Source organism: Podarcis muralis, chromosome 3, assembly GCF_964188315.1.
Source record: "Podarcis muralis chromosome 3, rPodMur119.hap1.1, whole genome shotgun sequence".
Classification (NCBI taxonomy): domain Eukaryota; kingdom Metazoa; phylum Chordata; class Lepidosauria; order Squamata; family Lacertidae; genus Podarcis; species Podarcis muralis.
This window is the reverse complement of record NC_135657.1, coordinates 70,042,673-70,062,227: the sequence shown is the minus strand read 5'-3', so window position 1 is coordinate 70,062,227 and position 19,555 is coordinate 70,042,673. Positions and strand designations below refer to the sequence as shown.

Genomic DNA, 19,555 nt, shown 5'->3' with positions numbered 1-19,555 from the left:
TACAAGCCACAAGCAAATCAGGATGAACGCCCCCCCCCCCACTTTTTAGCATATGTGGTGATCAGAAAAAGGAATGGAAACATTTCCAAGCTTACATTCTTTCTCCTCCCCTGGGGACTGTTGTACTGAAGCAGTAAGTGCTGATGATAATTAAGGGGTGATTGCCATCTTATCAGTTTGTTCAAAAGGTACAATTAACACCTTTAAGCATTACTCCACAATGTAAGTTTTTTTTTAAAACAATGTTTCCCATTTCATCTCCATTCTATTCAACCCATCCAACCACATTAAACATGTAGCAGATCAAGATCATATTACCTCTCTATTTTAACAAGGCTGAAGTAGGCAGGCCAGGAGCTGACTGGCTTGGAGTCTAGCGGTATCTCCACATCACCGCTACCCAAATTATAAATGTATACTAAGTTGTCATTCTTAATTGCAAGACCCAGGTAATTTTTTGTCTAGAGAAGGAATGAAAATAGACAGTCACAATGGTTTCAAGATATGCTACAGACAACACATTTGGTTCAGCATAGTATTCAGAGCTGTCTATTATGAATTTGTAATGCAGCCTTTAGGACATCTTTTGCTACTGAATGTGACTACATTCTGGGGGCACAAGGGAGGCCATTATTGTTTGCTAGGAAAACCACAAACTCTTACATTCACTTGATGTATATACTGCAAGCAATCTACTGCTCATTGAATGTGAACCTTAAAAGCTAAAGTGGAGTCATTTCCTCAATATATTCAATGTCTGTGGAGAGTTGATTGGAAATGTGGAAGCTCAGTATCACACCATAGTAGATGATGTAATTTGCTATTTGAAGAGACTGAAGAGCACAATGAAGAATATGGAAAGAGAATCTGTTCACAGGATGTTTGAAAAATCACTAATTTTGTTCATGCTGCTATGAAAATCTCATTAAAAAATAGAACCGTACTTATGAAAAATCCTAAATCACACCATTCATAAAACAGTGCATTTTCTATGAGAACAATTAAATGATGCTTACATTTTTATTTCCTAGATACAGAATAAACTGATCCTGAGGTGTTGTCCGCTCTGCATTGTCCTTATGAAGCATCATGTATAAACTCAAAGATGTGAAAGCCTTTAAGTCTTCCATGTTTGTTTGGGGATTGACTTCAACAGCAGATTGACCGTCAAATGACATTGAGACTTGAACCTAGAAGATAAAATGTGTCGGATTTTATGCTTAGTTTAGAGACATAGATTATGGACAGTTTGCAAAAATCACAGGCAACAGTTACACCTTATAACAGCATGATACATAGTTAATGAACTGCATCTGGTTTGGTGGCTCACGTGTTTTGAGGGTGTGGGGAGAGATTAATAACTAAAATAAACTAGAAAATGTAAATCAGTCATTAATTCATTTTACTCCACTATTCCACAGTCAGAGGTGTAAAAAAGTATTTGAGAAAATTAATAAACTATGGGATGGATCCAGACATGGTTTTCCATGAATGAAAGGTCTTCTATTTGTAAATAGGACTGCAATCCAGTAGACCGCCTGCATATGGAAGGGGGTGGGGGAGAGAAAGCAATTTTCACTGATCCCCTGTTCTTCCTGCAGCCCCCAGCACCACCTCCCATTTGTTCTGGAGGGTCCCTCAACCCTCTGGATTAGCTTTCCTGGGGGGTGCAGAAGGAAGAAAGAGAAATCAAGGGAAACCCTCTCCTTCCTGAGGGTATTTGTTAGCAAAACTTTGTTCATGAGAAGTCTGGATATCCAGCCCTGTGAAATTTTCTAAAATGAAAAAATATATATCCAATGCCATTTATATCATTAAAAGCAATTAGTATTTTGCTTTGAATATAAGAGGGCTGCATTTTGGTTTCACACTCATGTACTTCAGGTGTAAAATATATGCAATGGAGCTGCATTAGTGTAAGACTGTAATGAATGTGAGGACACCCACCCCAAAGTATTCATTTATCCATCAGAATTCATTTTAATGTTTACCATGCAGCATTTTTTTTTGTCTTGTTAGCTGCACATATAAATCCTTAATTTATATGTGAGAAATAAATCCTTAAACAAATAAAAGTGGATGGAAAACACTGTGATGGGTTTCAATCTACAGATTTAAATGTCTTTTTGAAAACATTTTTTCCTAACATTGCCACTCTGATAAAGGTGTAACAGAAGAGCTTTAGATCCATTCGGCAAACTCATACTCAAAGTAGACCCATTGAAATTAATAGTTAGCCATGTTCATTAATACTAGTGTGTCTAACACTAGTCAAATATGACCCTACACCTACACACACAAACAAAATAATTTGTCATGAAGCTGGAACACAAGAAAGGCCCCACTAAACCAGATCAAAGCTCTATGTGGTTCAGCATCCTGGCTTACCAAAGTGGTCAGCCAGATGCCTTGGGAAACCAATAAGAATCACATGAGGGCAATAGTCTCCTGCTGCTGCCCTCCACCTCTGGGCATCCTGGAGGTTTCCTAGAGTTCAGGAATTCTGTGGCAGTAAACATTAGCATAGTACCAACACTATTCTACCATTCAGGAGGGATGCGGGTGGCGCTGTGGTCTAAACCACTGAGCCTCTTGGGCTTGCTGATCGGAACGTCGGGGGTTTGAATTCCTGTGATGGGTGAGCTCCCATTGCTCTGTCCCAGCTCCTTCCAACATAGCAGTTTGAAAGCATGCCAGTGCAAGTAGATAAATAGGTACCAATGTGGCGGGAAAGTAAACAGCATTTCCGTGCACTCTGGCTTCCCCCACGGTGTTCTGTTGCACCAGAAGCGGTTTAGTCATGCTGGCCACATGACCCAGAAAGCTGTCTGTGGACAAATGCTGGCTCCCTTGGCCTGAAAGCGAGATGAGCGCCACACCCCATAGTCGCCTTTGACTGGACTTAACCGTCCAGGGGTCTTTTACCTTTACCTTTTGCCTACCATTCCAACTCTTAACAGTTGATATATTGCCAAGGGTCATCCAGCTCAGATGATATAACTGAACACCAAGTTTAAATTTAGGAGATGTTTGTAATAAATAGCTTAATATATTAATTGAACAAGTAAAGTTTCCAGCAGCCTCTTTACCTTGTTGGCTACACTCCTTGTCTGTGCAATGAGCTCCCTGACCCTTTGAATGCTGGCGGAGACATTGTTTGCGGGCCGCTTCTGTTCCACTGTCCGCAGCTTATCTAGCAGCTGGGGGACAACTTCTGTGAGACTCTTCACTGTCATGGAAAAGGAAAGAAGAGGGTGGGGGAGAAAGTAATAATTCCATTCTGTGAAAAATTCTGTGTACATTTTTCTAAACTTCAACTCACAAACACAAGAAAATCTTACTTGTAGCAAGGAGTGAAGAAGAAGCATTGCTATATCTATACAGCGGTACCTCTGGTTACAAACTTAATTTGTTCCGGAGGTCCGTTCTTAACCTGAAACCATTCTTAACCTGAGGTACCACTTTAGCTAATGGGGCCTCCTGCTGCCACCGCCACGCAATTTCTGTTCTCATCCTGAGGTAAAGTTCTTAACCCGAGGTACTACTTCTGGGTTAGCGGAGTCTGTAACCCGAAGTGTTTGTAACCTGAGGTGTTTGTAACCTGAGGTATCTATCTATAATCTATCTATATCTATCTATCTATCTATCTATCTATCTATCTATCTATCTATCATCTATCTATCTATCTATCTATCTATCATCATCTATCTATCTATCATCTATCTATCTATCTATCTATCTATCTATCTATCTATCTATCTATCTATCTATCTATCATCTATCATCTATCTATCTATCATCTATATATCGTCTATGAATAATATTATATAGCAGTGGCTCTGTACTCTTTGTTACAAGCAAGATTTGTCCACTATAACAATTTATACATTATTTTTGTAGCTGCCATTTTATCCCTAAGGAGCATGAAAATGGTTCCTGCTGTCAGACTGTAACAATATTTAAAGTTTGGATCCAAAATGGAAAATATGCTACAGTCCCATAGAAATGACTGGATAAAAATGATGTACTTGTATTTCTGTGAGAAATGCATGAAGGGGCAAAGTGAGATATAAATGTAAGAAAAGAACTAAACATGTTTTCTAAAGGACATTTTTGCTGTAGTGCTTCTTCTGCTAGTGCTATAATAAACTGCCCATGTTTTGACACATAGTGTGGCTCAGAAAAGTTGGTGGAAATGGAGCCACTTCCAATCTCCTTTCACTCATGCACTGAAGATGCTGATCTGGATAATCTATGCTAAATTTTCTTGATCTGAGTCAACATTCACCCTTGGCTGAGCCTTCAAGCCAGAGGTCTCAGGGCGGTTCACAACAAGACCACAACATATAAAATCAAACCAAAAGCAGTAACCCAATATTCCCCGCCCCCCGCCACATTCTAAAAGGGTGTTGGATGTCAATAAGATCAACCAAAGACCTGGTTCAAAAGGAACATTTTTGCCTGGCGCCTAAAGGTGTATAACGAAGGTGCCAGGCGAACTCCTGTGGGGAGAGCATTCCACAGATGGGGAACCACTGTAGAGAAGGCCTGTTCTCATGTTGCCACCCTCTGGACTTCTCTTCTCTTTTCTCTTTGCCACCCCCCCCAAAAAAAACCTGGTGGGGTTGGGAGGGTACATTCCCCCAACATCCCACCAATTTTGGTACCCATTTTGCATCCTAGTGTTTCCCATCACAGTACCTGTATCCCTTGTTGTGACTGTGGCACGCTCATAGGCTGCTCTTTCAGGCTTAAAGTTCTTCAGGTCTTGGGACCATTTGCTCACATTCTCAGCCATTGGATTAGTAGTCTGTGTTACTGCTGCAGCAGTATCTAGAGCTTGATCTGTAATGACTTTCAACTGGTTCAGACGTTGTCTTGCATTATCTGTTAAAAGACCAAAAGCAAAAAAAATGACTCTTAATAGCCAGTAGATAGGATAGATACACTGTAATGACGGGGGGGGGGGGGGGGAATGATTCTCTGTAGTAAGAAATCACTAAAAATGTGAACCTGAGGACTGGGGTGGAGAAACCAAGAACAGAACAAGAAATGGTAGAGAGGGATGCAGTAGCGAGGAGAGAAATGGCAAAAATTGGCTGCCTCAATTCACCCAAGGGAAAATATTTTAGTGGTGTTTGATGTCCTGATTTGCATGCAAGAGGTCCCCTGTGTTACTCCAGGAAGGGCTGGGAGTGACCCCCTGCCTGAAATCCTACAAAGCTGCTGTCAGCCAATACTGACAACAAGTTCAAGTTCAGTTCAAGGCAACTTCCTATTTTTCCATACTTCCTATTATGGCAAAGCTACCATAGGATACAGCTCTGTCTCCCCTTGCAGACACTCACACACACTGAAGACAGAGGTGTGAGTCAGGATGGACAGAGATGTTTTGCTACATTATATGTGATTTTCAGTTTGTTCTAAATAACTTATGCCAACTATTTGCTATGTAGGCATTCAGAGGTATTTCTGCATGGGCACTAAAATGTATTTTAGTATCTAAGTAACTTGGCAGCCTTGCACCATGCTTAACCCTTTTAACATTGCAGAGATTGCCAAAATTAATTGTAAATAGAATTAACAATTACCTTTATGGAGGAGACCCAACAAACACAACAAATCTGAGGCAATTTTGTGATTCAACTATTAAAAAGAATCAGCAAAAGTAGGATTTGATTTGAATCCTTCCTGACATAATCGCTAAGGGGATTTCTAGTATAAATTTCTTCTTCAATCAGTTTCACAAGATTAAAATTTTCAGTATTTATCTCTTGACCTTGTTCTGACATCTGTATTTTTGAAATGACTTTCAGCAAATAGCTTTTCCAATTATTCTTTCTGGCAACAGTTCCATTAACTCGGCGACCTGCGTCAGCAACAGCTAAATAATCTGTAAAGGAGAAATAAAATGTAAGGAACAGTTTTACCACTATGGAGGACTCAAGACCCAGTTCACACATGTGCTAAATCATGTTATCAGGATGAACCGCAATAAGCCTCATGTGGTTTCCTTCCTCCCCTCTTCCAGTGCAGCTTTGACAATGAGATCAAACACTTCTGCTTTCATTTTAGATTAACCACAGTTTTAGTGCTATATCCAATCCCTGTGGTAATTTTAACTATGGTTAGTGAAAACAAGTGAGGTTCATAACCCATGGTTTGAAGTCAGCTTTTCCAATTAACCACAGTTCATAACTAACCACAGTTTGCCTAAATTTGGATGTCACCACAAGCTGTGGTTAGTCTTAAAAGGCAGCAAAATTTCTAAACTCTTTTTTGTGGCAATTCCAGAATAGGATGTGGAAGCATACAAGCTGAATGCTCACTGTGGCTTATCATTGTAAGCAGTCTACATCTAGTCTTAGTATTAATTTTATCAAAAAGGCACTCCACCGTAAGTATAACTGGTGCTAATCACGACAATATTTAATTAGGAAATATTTAATGACACACATTTAGGTAGTCTGGCTTTCTCAATAGTCTCCTTGTCAATGCCCAGCAACAATTCCTGATGGAATACTGAATTGTCTTCAGGGACCTCTTAAAAAGAATTTGGCAGATGGTATTCTCTTGAGCTAGGTGACAGTACATTTACATTAGAAAAATAATGCACTACAAATGTGAAAAGCATTTGCTTCTGACAGATTAAAAGCAGTAATTTCCATAGTTTTAAGTTTCAGAAAAAGAAGTACCAGCATCCTGTAAATCTTCTATATGGCCTGGTAATTGTACAGACATTTGTTGCAGTGCAGGTCCCAGAGAACAAGAGATACAAAATGGATAAAGTAATGAGTGTTTATTAGACCAGCTTCTGTTCTACTGAAAATAGGCAACCTTTTGAATTACAGAATTCTCAGTGGGATATAATGATTAATTCTCTCCTGTCAACATTTTTCATTCTTCATGATGCTCCCTTTCCATATGCAGAGCTATTATAGTTCCAGAGAAATGTCCAAATCAAGAGACAGGATTATATTTACTAGTATGTGCCGTCTGTTCCTGATCGCTGGCTTGATTGAGAACTTTTTTGCTTTCTTCTTTATGGTAAGTGATCTGGGTGCCAATTCCAACAACAGCCTACAAATTCATTTTAGAAAGAGAGTCAGAATAAAACCTCATTTATTTCTTTTCATGTTCAGGATTTCTATGCCACCTTTCCAGAGCAACCCCTCCCCAAAAGGCAGCTTATGTCAAAACTATGACCCAACCCAAACATTTAAAAATGACACTAAAAAAGGAGCAGTTAAAATAAAACTCAGTTTGAAATAAAAAAAGGGTTTCGTTTCAGTAGAGATATTACACGTATCTCCCTAGGGAGAGAATTCCACAGGCATAGAGCTACAACCAAAAAGCCTTCTCCCCTCATTCTTTCCCTCCCTCTCCCTCCCTCCCTCCCTCCCTCCCTCCCTCTCTCTCTCTCTCTCTCTCTCTCTCTCTCTCTCTCTCTCTCTTGTAATTTCTGCAACAGATAGTGGAAGGTTATGAAGCACAAATTGCTATTAAGCCCATAACCATGGTGGAATCTACACACATATAAAAAACGTTATGAAAATGCTTTTAAAAAGTATTGAAAAATACGTTGAATTTAGCATAGCTCACTGTGGCCATCTAGTGTCACTTTTGTATATTGCACATTATGACACATTAAATTTTTTTATTTGCAGTTGTATAGCTGAGTCCCATGTCTAATAGCACTTTAAGGTAAGTAATCTGAATTTGGAGGAGGTGTGTAAGACTCAGGCCACCCCCTTCTCCTTTGACATAGCCATATCCAAATCAGGCGGCCCATATAGCTGATTTTACTAAAGAAAATTTACATTGGGAGCTTGAATGTGACATGTGGTTTGGCCCTTTACTTTTAAAGGGGCTGGATGGGAAATTGTCAAAAAGTCTCTAACTCCACTTTGCCCAGCAAAGGCATCCTGCAACCCAGGTTCCACTCATGGGTGCTCTGAATCTAGCCTATTGTTACTTTTGCAAGTATACAGAAATTATGAAATTGTTGCAGTAAAAATTAGAAAATGGCTCCAAAATGAATTATGCCAGAGACTGAGACTGAAATGTATTTCTTCTCATTTGGTGAACTGGGCAATAGTTATGGAAAATAACATTCACATGATTTCTGGTGTGTTTTGTATGCAGCCTAATATTTAGACATTACATGTGAAAAATTCTATAAAAGAGTTTTCAGCAGGCGCTGGAAATATTGCTTCATCCCAATGATACAAGGGTCATGGAGCATAGATCCGGGTTTATAATGCTGCTACTTACATCACTGACCCGCTCTGTAGTGTTTAATGCCAAGGTAGAGATTTGTTCGGCTTCGTGAATGTAATTAATGATATTTTCATGAACATTGGAAGCATTTAATGCTTTTTGGACTAATCCATTTGTATCAACACCATGCAAAGTCCTACAGCAAAGGAGAAAATAATAATAACAATAACAATAATAATCTGAATTACTTACAGATGAAAACAGGTGAGTATTTGCCAGAGCTGAATCAGGTAATTGAGAGACAATGATTTTGTGCACTTATTTAGTGCTCAGTAATGGCACATGTGCATGCTAAAAGGTGAGTACAGATCTCACCAGCAGCTCAGCTGTCACCATTGCACAAGTCAGCTACAGTATCAGTTGCAGAGCTGCTGCTGAATCTGTCCATGAACAGGGATTGGAGATATGCCTACCTTTTTGAAACCCATTATTTGCAATAAAAACACTAAACTTGCTTCCAGACTGTCATGATTTTGCAGAAGGGATTCATCTGCACACTGGAACTTTACGTCTGCACAGTTAAAGTGGACCAAAGAACTATTGTTATAGCGCAGCAAACTCACTTTAGAAAAGAATTGGACTTTTTATGGTTTGGAAAGTGAAATGGATATTCACTGAAAACTGTGTGATGACTATTTCTAAACAGCTGCTTTGAAGGAAAGAAAAATACAATGGTGGATTTGATCATCTAGTTGGACCCTATGTTGAGAGCTGGTATACATAGCACAGTGGTGAAAAGACTATAATGCAAAGTACAATTACTGTATTGCTATATTCTACTTTCCTCCCAACCAGCCAATCCTTTTATGAACATTGGACACAATCCAGCCAAAGCAAAGCACTTTTAAGTTCCATTGTTTTCAGTGGGAGAGTAAACCACACATTTAATTCTGTTCCATAAGGCTGAAATGCACTTCACATTGTCCTGGTTCACACATCACAGTCAGGCAAATAATGGCTTAGCGTGAACACACAAGGTTTGGGAGAGACAATAGCTGCTTCTCCCCAGTCATTTTGCTGCTGCACCACACTGAGCTAAGCCAATGATTTGGCTTAGTATGTTGTTAGAACCTGGACTCATGGACAAATCACAAGCTGTAAAACCTAGGACAAGTCCTGGAGACAGCACACCAGGAGCAAAATAACCAAAATGGCAGCAAACTCCTCTCTGGGAACCTACATACTTGTGGAGTCATATGAAGCCATGGTTTGCCTTAATGTGATGTGCAAACTAGGCTACTGGCTGAATTGTGCTCATCTGTTTGATTTATAGAGCACAGTTAATATGATATATTAATATATATTAACTGATGGCAGTTTACCTGTCTAGCTGATCTGCAAGAACACCAAGCTCTTGTGCATATTCCATGGCCCTTTGCACCAAATCACCATCAAACCTTGAGAGATTGGCCAGTTTGTCCTGTAGCTGTATTTTAGCTCCATCTATTTCTGCATAGAACCCTGATGCATTCTGTTCAAATGAGAGTACAGAGTGGGGAAAAGTAATTCAAGGTTAATATTTCTACAAATTGATACTATTTCCCCAGCAGGGGTGTTGTTAATACTTACCAGGAGGGAAAGAGGTATGGTGGTAGGGAGGTTGGCATGGTACAAATGTACTAGAAGGAGCATTGGATGGGCTTTGCCAGTACATTTGCACAGCACCAACATCCCCATTGCCCCTCCTCTCCCACCCTTTAAATAACAGCATCCCACTAACTAGGAAGGTAGTGCAGTGACTCTGCTCCACCTGGTGAGCTGCTTCTGGGCATTGCTGTTCATCATGATTAATGCTATTGGGGAAGTTACTCTTAGTCAATATTTGAAGCTGGTTAGCAAACACTGGAAAAGAAAAATTGGGTAGTGTTAACCAGTGCGTTTTTCTGGGGGGGACGCAGGGGTACGCATACCTCTGAGGGGCAGTATTTCAATATGAGTAGGAAAATGAGAGTACCCCTAAACATTTTTTTAGAAAAAAGCACTGGTGTTGACCATGGGAAATGCTGATGCTGATGCAACACCTTAACTCTGATTAAGGTCAGTGAGGAATGTGTCATTCACAAGGAAGTTACCTTGATTGCCTCGCTCAGTTCCAAGTTGAGTTGCTGAGGCACATCTAAAATATCTCTTGCCTGCAGCAGGGTACTGTTGACACTGTTAATCTGTGCCTCCACTACTTCTTGTTGCTTCTGTGAGAAAATAGATGAATGAATGAATGAATGAATAAGCTCCAAGAAATGTTGGATACATTTATTATATTTTTTGGGGTTAGTTGCTTTGATCTATCCTAAAAATGCACTGCTGAACTTCTGTCATCCAATTAAAATTTGGAAGCTGAGGTTATTAGGAGGTTCTGAATTAAGAAAAATGGAATTTTAAAAGAGAGCAGATAATAGCTAGTTTAATTGACCCCTATTGTGGCAGGTCACTTTTGCACAGTCTGTTTTTACTCATTCAGTAACGCTGCCAAGAGCGACACACACGACTTTCTGAAACAAGACTTGAAACAGTTAATATGTCTTAGGCAATTTCTGAGAAAAGACTTGAAATATAAAAAAAGCAGATTGAAAAAGCAGTGGATTGGGAAGAAGGGTAGATGGTGTCTTTTCCTGAGTTGTTACTGGCCTCATTGTAGTACAGTAGTAGCAATAGCAGTTTTACTTACCCGCCCTTAACCAGAAAGTCCCAGGGCAGGTTACATCATGTGAAAACACAATAAACACAATAAAAAAAAGATACCTTACAACACCTTACAGGAAGGACACCAAAATCTGTCCTTCAATTTTCAAATACCAGGGCAAAGAATGCACATTTATAGCCAGGGCTTTGTACATTTCATATCAAGAGAAACCCATTTTGTATATGATCTTTTCTGCAGCCAAACATGGCAGCAACAAAACGCATAGGGCAGCATCCAGCTAAACAGTTCCACCAGTGCAAGGACCTCTAGCTGTACTTCCCCTCCCTCCCCTCTGTCCACATGCCCCCTGCGTGACCCTTAAATCTGCTCTGTGGTTTACTCCAACCTCTGGAGCAGATTTTGGAATCATGCTGGGAAAGGAAGCAGTTCCTGAAATCACCATCCTCTCTTTCCACTGTCCTAATCAGGGCAGGAGGAGGGGAATGTTCTTCACAGATTCACAGTGCAATATACTGCACGGTACCTCCTGCCTTCGGAACGTGGCGGTGCTTTCTTTATTTCTAGCTTCTGCTTTCTTGATGTCATCAACAGCCTGGTCCAGGGCCTTCTGCAAATCTGCAAGCTTGGTGTTGTAGTCCCCAAGCTGGTCCAAAACAACAGGAATCAGAGATCTGGTTTCATTGTATGTCTGTCTCCACTTTTCCACTTCTTTTAGCACTAAGAGAAGATAAAGCTAGTTAACCATTGTGAATGGCCCTACTCTTGGTTTCTGCAGCAAGTTTAGCCACACATGGTTAGGGATGAACAAACTGTTGCCAATTTCTTTCATTTTCTCATTTCACTTCAGTTCTTCACATTTCCATATCTGTTTGTAATTACTATTTTTTTAATTGTAAAAATTCGTTAGCATTTCAGGGCAAATTTATCCTAATAAACTATGTTCGGGGTTGGTGGTCGTACGATAGCACACAGAGTGTAACAAGGATTGAGAGATTGTGGGGGGAAGGCGGGCTCGTTTTATCTCACTGTAAAGTGGTACAGTGACAATAAAGTATTTCTATTTCTATATATTCTGAATGCAATTTTGCCTAATGTACACATTTCTGCAGAACCCCCCCATAGAATGCATTTTTAAATATTATTTTGATGACTATATGCTTTTATATGCACTTTACATTATTGTACACATTATATGGCTGGAGAATTGCATTGCAAAATTCAGAAAAGTGTGAACTTTGAAGCTCCTGCAACCAATCAGAAGCCGCGGAAGCCCCGTCAGACATTCAGGTTCCAATAGAATGTTTGCAAACCGGAACAATCACTTCCAGGTTTGTGGCATTTGGGAGCCAAAACGTCCGAGTTCCAGGACGTTTGGGATCCAAGGTACGGCTGTATTCTTTTATATGAATTGCACATGATTTTGAATTAATTGGTGCCATCATGCCTGACACTCATAAAGATCTGTGAGTATGTATTTCAGTATGCAACTGCACTTTTCTAATGCCACATTACACTATCTTGACAGAAGGAAAACTCACACTCTTGTGCTGCATCAGATTCTTCATATGCAAGTGGTATCTGAATAGTGAATGGCTTGCGACGTTTGATGTCCTTCACCATCTCTTCTGCTGCCTTGAGCTTCTGAATGATATCCTCAGGCCTCAGGTCATGTTCAATGCCATAGTATTCCACCTTGCTGCTGACTTCTGTGAACAAACCCCAGGCAGATATAGCAATAATGAATTGTGATTGAACAACTAACTACACAAGCCCCCTTGAATCATGGGTTTCTGACATATCTTTATTGATATGTTTATAGTCCCTTCCCCCTGAGGTCCTTCAGGGTACCCAACTCTTGTGCCCATGTGGTTCTCTTTCTCTGCATTGTAGAAACAGCCTTGTGGACAGTTGCAAAAATCATTTGTTGGTAACAACTTGTTTTCTAGAATTGCAAACCTGCATTTATAAGAACACTGGATTATGCAGAATTTGTAGTTAGTAGCAAACACCTCACGATACACCAGTGGCATGGAACTTGTGCCTCTTTTGTACAAAGTTGCAATGATTTCAGGGGGCTACATTTATGCTATCTCTCTTGATCAATAAGCTAGTATGAATAAATAGCAGTTTTATAAGTCCCAGGGCAGCAGGAAGATTTAATAATTCAACATCTATTGTGTTTGGTTACAAATGGAAAACAGCTCTAAATTCTTTTTTGCAGGTCGTTTCTTTTTCAGCCCCAAATGACTGCGCTATTCTTTCAGAAACTCAGAGCTAGTTCTCCTGTTTGTATTCTGATAAAGTAATAATAAATGTTGGGGGAAGGGGGGAACCAACAACTGGTATTTTGATGGCTACGTAGACATAATGATCTCAAAGATCTCAGTCAAAATACTTAAGTTTGCTAAGAGTTGTCTAGACAGGACTTGGGCATTTCCCCCCATGTTTGAAAGTAACAAACCACAACATTCTGGTGGACTGCTGATTGGCATCAGCACAGGGAGCCTTTTTCACTTCCTGCTACACCCTCACTGTAGCCACATTATCACTGCTCTTACACAGGAAATTGAATGTATTGTTTCAATTCACACAGGAAACTTCATCAGACACTCATCCGCACAGCTGGTAGGAGCAACTGTGAGACCAATGTGTAGCTTGCACAGCTATTTTCCTTCTCTCAGCACAAAAATGTATTGGGGAGGTACAAGAAAGCCTGATTACTTCTCCCACACTTGTATTGCTCCTGTGATGACTGTTGCCCATTGGGAGTCTCGCCATTTTGTTCTCGCCATTTAGATGAACCAGGACAAAACACAGATTTACCTTGGATATTATCTATCATATTTCCAAGTGCCTCCACAAGAACAGCAGCACGGTCAATGCTCCTCATGGTTTCCTTCTGTATCAATTGGCCTTTGCTGGATTCTTGATTTCCCTATGAATAAACCATGCAATTGCGATATTAGATTTTCTTTTCAATCTCCAGGCATGTGCAGGTCTGACTAGTGTAAGCAAAATCCGTCTGATGAGTGCAGGAAGGTCTATTGAGCGTATAAATGATATTTGGCAATGTTGGAAGGAAAGAGCTGCATCTCATTAGCTGCTTGGTATTTACAATGCAGGGCTTTGGAAACCTGCTCCACATTTCAGTGTCATTTGCTGCACTCAAACCGTCACTTATCTGATCCAACTCTGAAGCCGAAGCTGATCCTTATGCAAACTTCCCTAGGAAAGAAGTTTCATTGAATATAGTGGGATTTATATCTGAGCAAATTTTCTGCACAAAACATTTGGCAACTACATATGCAACATTATCTTGATGATCTTTTTAATAAGCAGCTTCTGAAGGAGGCAATTTGGAAAAGGAGGAGATGTATGTGTGTGTGGAAAAGTAGATTAGGAAAATGGTGAACAGGAAAAATTGTTCCCCATTCCCCTTCTCATGTTCATTTTGATTTTCTTTTAAGTCATTAGGCTTTTTAAAAAAACATACACATGTCCGCATGGCATGTAGTGTCTAGTTTGGCCATATAACATGACTCAGTGTGTCACCTTCTTTTGCAAATCAGTGCTTTGCTTGCTGAAGCACCAGGTGGCGCTTTCAACCAGTTGGAAAAAAATGAGTCTAAGATCACATAGCCACTTCCTCAAATCATGTGAACGAATCTTCTCCCTTGTGTCCTCTCCTGATACTGAAATGTACAGTTAAAACACATTTGTTGGTGTAGGATCGAAGACCTGAATTTCTTCCTGTTAATGCTGTGCTTATGGGAACCTGCTTTTAGAGGGTTTTTATGCTAAGGGCTGCATTCCCTCATAAGTGGTCTGTCAGAGGCCGTATACTGGCAGTCGACATGTTCAGAGTCAGAGGGAGTGGGGCAGCCCCCCTTTCTTGCTCTTTCTGCAATTCCCTTCTCTCTCTCTCTGCAATCCCATTTCCCTTTGCTTTTTCCCTCCTTGCCACTCTGATGAAATCAGACTATTTGCTTCATGAAATTAGGTAGGGGGCCACAGATTGCCCAGGCTTATTTTAGACCTTGGAATTTCCAGCCATACTCTACTTAGAAGAGCTTTTTTTAAAAAAAATTAAAAAATCCATTCTTTTGATAGAATTATCAAAATGGGTATCATGTTTCTGGACCTGTTCCAAAAAAGAAATTTACAGGAACAGTATAGCTGGGGAAATAAATAAATCTATATTACACCAAACAACAGCACTATACACTAACGTATTTGCTATAATGAGAAATACAGAATACAGGAAAGAAAAGCTTCTTTTCCAGTATGTTAGGCACAGCCAGTACAGCAAAATAATAATAAAGGTATGTGTGTGTGTGATCACATGTAACATGTATTGTTTTTATTTCAACAGCTACCCCATAGTCTAGGGATGGGGAGCTTCCAGACTATAGGCCAAAAGTAACCCACTAAGGTGTCTCTTTCTAACTGTGCTGCATGCATTTATAACTGAATTTGTGGCATATGTGGTGTGTATGTGAGAATGTGATGTGAGTGAAGGGGCTTAGTGGTGTGTGTGTGTGTGTGTGTGTGTGTGAACTGTGTGTGTACAGCCTTTGACCAAGAGTATGCAGACCTTGAGTGGGGTGGTTCTTCAGCTCCAACACAGAGATTATATGACTGATAACGTCTGATGTGATATAACAAGTACAACAGGACTGGGGAACTTGTGACACTTCATATATTACTAGACTACAAATCAAAACATTCCTGATGCTGGCTAATGGGAGTCCAAGACTATCTGGAGGGCAGCAGGTTCTCCAGGTAGGAGCTGTACTGCTGTGCCTTTTGCACCACAAATATAATTCCACTCATACTGACCCTTCGTGATCCACAAAAGATGCCTGATCAGACATCCCTATCAGAAAATTATGATCCTTATTTAAGCGCCTGCTACTTACGCGGGTGGCGCTGTGGGTAAAAGCCTCAGCGCCTAGGACTTGCCGATCGAAAGGTCGGCGGTTCGAATCCCCGCGGCGGGGTGCGCTCCCGTCGCTCGGTCCCAGCGCCTGCCAACCTAGCAGTTCGAAAGCACCCCCGGGTGCAAGTAGATAAATAGGGACCGCTTACCAGCGGGAAGGTAAACGGCATTCCGTGTGCTGCGCTGGCTCGCCAGATGCAGCTTGTCACGCTGGCCACGTGACCCGGAAGTGTCTCCGGACAGCGCTGGCCCCCGGCCTCTTGAGTGAGATGGGCACACAACCCTAGAGTCTGGCAAGACTGGCCCGTACGGGCAGGGGTACCTTTACCTTTACCTTTACTTACTGTGTAAACGATTAATGCTGATAATTGACAAGCTCGGGGAAGACTTTGAAGTATATTATTGTGCTAATGGAAATGCTACGAAAACTTCCATGCACAGCACCCATAGCTTGAAATATCCAAAAGAGAAAGAAAAGCAACTGAATGTCATTTATCTTTATTACTGTAATCAGTTTAAATTAGAATTTGAAGTAGGCATGCCATATTTCCATTAGGGAAAATAAAAGGAGCACCAAGTGAATAACAGACAAGCAGGATGTGTAGGAAGCTGCTTTATGTCAGGTTCACCTTAAGCTACTTGCCTTATGCTACTTGTTCACCTAGCTCTGTCCTAGCCTGAGGGGCAGCAAATTTCCAGGGTTCAAACAGGAGTCCATCAAAACTTTTTAACTGATCATGTCAGGGGTTGAAACTGGGACCTTATGCATTTAATGCTGGAGAAGAAAAGCTGTGGCCCTTCAGGTGATCATTGGCTATGCTGGTTGCGGCTGATGGGACTTGGAGTTCAACAACTTCTGGAGAGCCACCAGTTCACCACATCTGATGTAAAGTATATGTTCTGCAACTGAAGCATGGGCCCCTCATAAATGGAGCCCCACATTAAGATATATTTTATGTATGTTTTGGGGACAAACCCATACTATTATGCCAAACTTTTTTCTTCATGTGAACATTTCTCCCCTCCCTCATCGCCTCCCCATGCACACACATTTTTAAAAAATAATGTGTTTTGTGTTATGCAAAATTAAATAATTCATTAGTAATTCATTGAGCTCCTAGGACTCATAAGGGTAGATTGCACCAGTGTGGGAATCACCAAATACTCTTTGATGGCCCGGCAGCAAGGCAATAGGAAATTTCCTACCCATTCCCAAAATGTTCCAGTTTATAATCAGAAATGCTTCATCCCCATTTACACAAGAAAAAGGGGGAATATTCAGAGACCTCCAGTGGAAATAACTAACTCTGTATCTGCATCTGATGCAACCTATTTGATCATAAATGTGAAAAAAATACAATTGTCACAGACTGCATTTTCTGCATCCAGTTGACACATAACCACAACCTGAACAGTTTTCCCATTTACATTCATGTGTAAATACCTGATTACTTGTCTGTTCCTGCTGTTAACCAAGTACTAGGAATATGCTTTTGATGTGCTGGTGACATGAAGCTCTCTGGGGATGGGCTGAGGGAGGGTCATTGGATGCTGGGGCAGGGACTCATGTTTTTGAGTTCTGACTACAGTGAGGTTTTATATTGTATATTTTTTGTGTCTGAAATTAAAAAAAATATGTTAAAAATACCTGATTACTGAGGATCACACTCAATGCATCTGATGTAAATGGGTTCCATGAAAGCTTATGCCATAATAAAATTTGTGAGACCTTAAGATGCCACAGGATTCTGCCTTTTTTGCTGTAAGAGATGAATATGGCTGCCCCTGTGGAATTTGTTAACCCTTGTCCCTCAGGTCTATCCAAAGATGTAGCATTAATCCACCTTACTACCCAATAAAGTTCACAATAACTTCCATAGAATTAACAAGCTTTATAACAGGCCTTTTCATCAAAGGAAATGAAACCACAAAATGGCAAGCAAACCTTTTCATCAAGTGTGTCGATTTCCTTCAGCAGCTCTGTCATTTCAATCGTAGCATTATCAATCTGGCTCTTCCTCAGTAGACAATGGTTATCCTTTTCTGACAATTCTTCCTAATAATGCAAAACAAAAAACAAGGGTTGGTTGAGTTGTTTTTAATGAAGCATCTTCATTCAGTACAGGTGAAAGCCAATTTCCTCAATTTTATTTAATGAGCACCATCAAAATAGCACACTGATGAAGTACTTAGTGAATGTCATAGAATCACAGTGCTCGAAGGACCTCATGGGGCAGCTAGGCTGACCTACTGCAGTGAGGCTGACAGATTGTCACTGACAGATGTTTGTTTAGTGCTTTATTAAAAATGTCTATTGAGGACAATTGCATAGATTCCCAGGGAATTTGTCCTATTGTCTGAGGGAGGATTCACATTCCTGGTCTGGACTTGTTTGTTCTTTCCATACCGTGCATGCCACTCTGCATACCATCCCAGTGCAAAGTGGCCAGGGGGCCTGACACTTTTTGTTGTTATGGGGTATGGGAGCATGAGTATAGAGTTACTAAAGTTCAATGCGTTGCTACCTTTTGCGTGTGCACTGCTCTTGTCTGCTGCGGGGAGCAGCACACAAACAGAACATAACCCCCAAATTTAAGCAGGAATTTGAACTTGCTATTCTTACAGGATTTTTAAAAAATTGATCACTAAACTGTATAGCTTCTTATACTTTAGGTCCAATGCCCCCTTTTCTGTTCTTAGATGTGAGGGAAAACAACTGTCTTCCTGCTGTGATGGAAAATGGCTCTGGGAAGTACCAAAAGGAATAGGGCATTCAGGTGATAATAAGAACACCTTTCAGCCTTGGTCAAGGCCCACAGATATGCATGGTCTGGCTGTCAATCAAGGGAACACTTGAGTGCTAGAGTGAGAAGGATGTGGCAAGAGCCAACCTCCACACACACCTACCATCTTGCTTATGAACCTCTTCTATATATCTAATGGAGGCAATTCCCCTCTCTCATTTACAGTTTTCCCCCCCACCAACTTGTTCTACTTTTTTCCTCATTGGTACTGCAGCAGGTAATGCTTCCAAATACCAGTTGCTGGAAAACACAGGTGGGGAAAGTGATGTTGTGTTCATGTGCTGCTTGCATGTTTCCCACAGACAACTGTTTGGCCACTGCGGCAAAAGCAAGCTGGATGAGATGGGCTGTTGGCCTGAGCCTGTCGGCTCCTATGTTCTTAGTTCCAATTCATTAACTTCTTATCTTCTTTCTCTTTGCGCAGAGTACTACAGCAGCCTATACTGCTCTATGCTCACTGGAAGGACAGATGCTGAAGCTGAGGCTCCAATACTTTGGCCACCTCATGATAAGAGAAGACTCCCCGGAAAAGACCCTGATGTTGGGAAAGATTGAGGGCACAAGGAGAAGGGGACGACAGAGAACGAGACGGTTGAACAGTGTTCTCGAAGCTACCAGCATGAGTTTGACCAAACTGCGGGAGGCAGTGGAAGATAGGAGTGACTGGCGTGCTCTGGTCCAGGGGGTCACGAAGAGTCAGACACGACTAAACAACAACAACATGCTTGTCAGGGTTGCTTCAAGATCCTAGCTCACAGAGGATCACGCTAGCCAACGGTCATTAAGTAAAAGTCTTTATTGAGTTACAGTTTCCATTCTCAAGCTGCTGCGTGCAACCCTACGTCTAGTAGCTAGATCGGCGAAGCTCCGTCTGAATCTCCGCCCCTTGTA

General features: G+C 40.9%; 1 protein-coding gene across 1 annotated transcript in view; it reads right to left on the bottom strand.

Annotated features, from left to right (window-relative positions):
• Positions 1-19,555, bottom strand: part of LAMA4 (laminin subunit alpha 4) — a 79,352-nt gene that overhangs the window by 20,079 nt on the left and 39,718 nt on the right. Inside the window, exons 8-20 of the mRNA XM_028723210.2 lie at positions 17,806-17,916; positions 13,745-13,856; positions 12,460-12,627; positions 11,445-11,638; positions 10,353-10,469; positions 9,603-9,751; positions 8,275-8,416; positions 6,984-7,080; positions 5,780-5,893; positions 4,702-4,887; positions 3,090-3,229; positions 1,017-1,190; positions 319-461 (exon numbers count right to left, since the gene is read on the bottom strand). Of these exons, the coding sequence (XP_028579043.2) occupies positions 319-461; positions 1,017-1,190; positions 3,090-3,229; positions 4,702-4,887; positions 5,780-5,893; positions 6,984-7,080; positions 8,275-8,416; positions 9,603-9,751; positions 10,353-10,469; positions 11,445-11,638; positions 12,460-12,627; positions 13,745-13,856; positions 17,806-17,916 (1,847 nt within the window). The remainder of the gene's footprint in view (positions 1-318; positions 462-1,016; positions 1,191-3,089; positions 3,230-4,701; positions 4,888-5,779; positions 5,894-6,983; positions 7,081-8,274; positions 8,417-9,602; positions 9,752-10,352; positions 10,470-11,444; positions 11,639-12,459; positions 12,628-13,744; positions 13,857-17,805; positions 17,917-19,555) is intronic.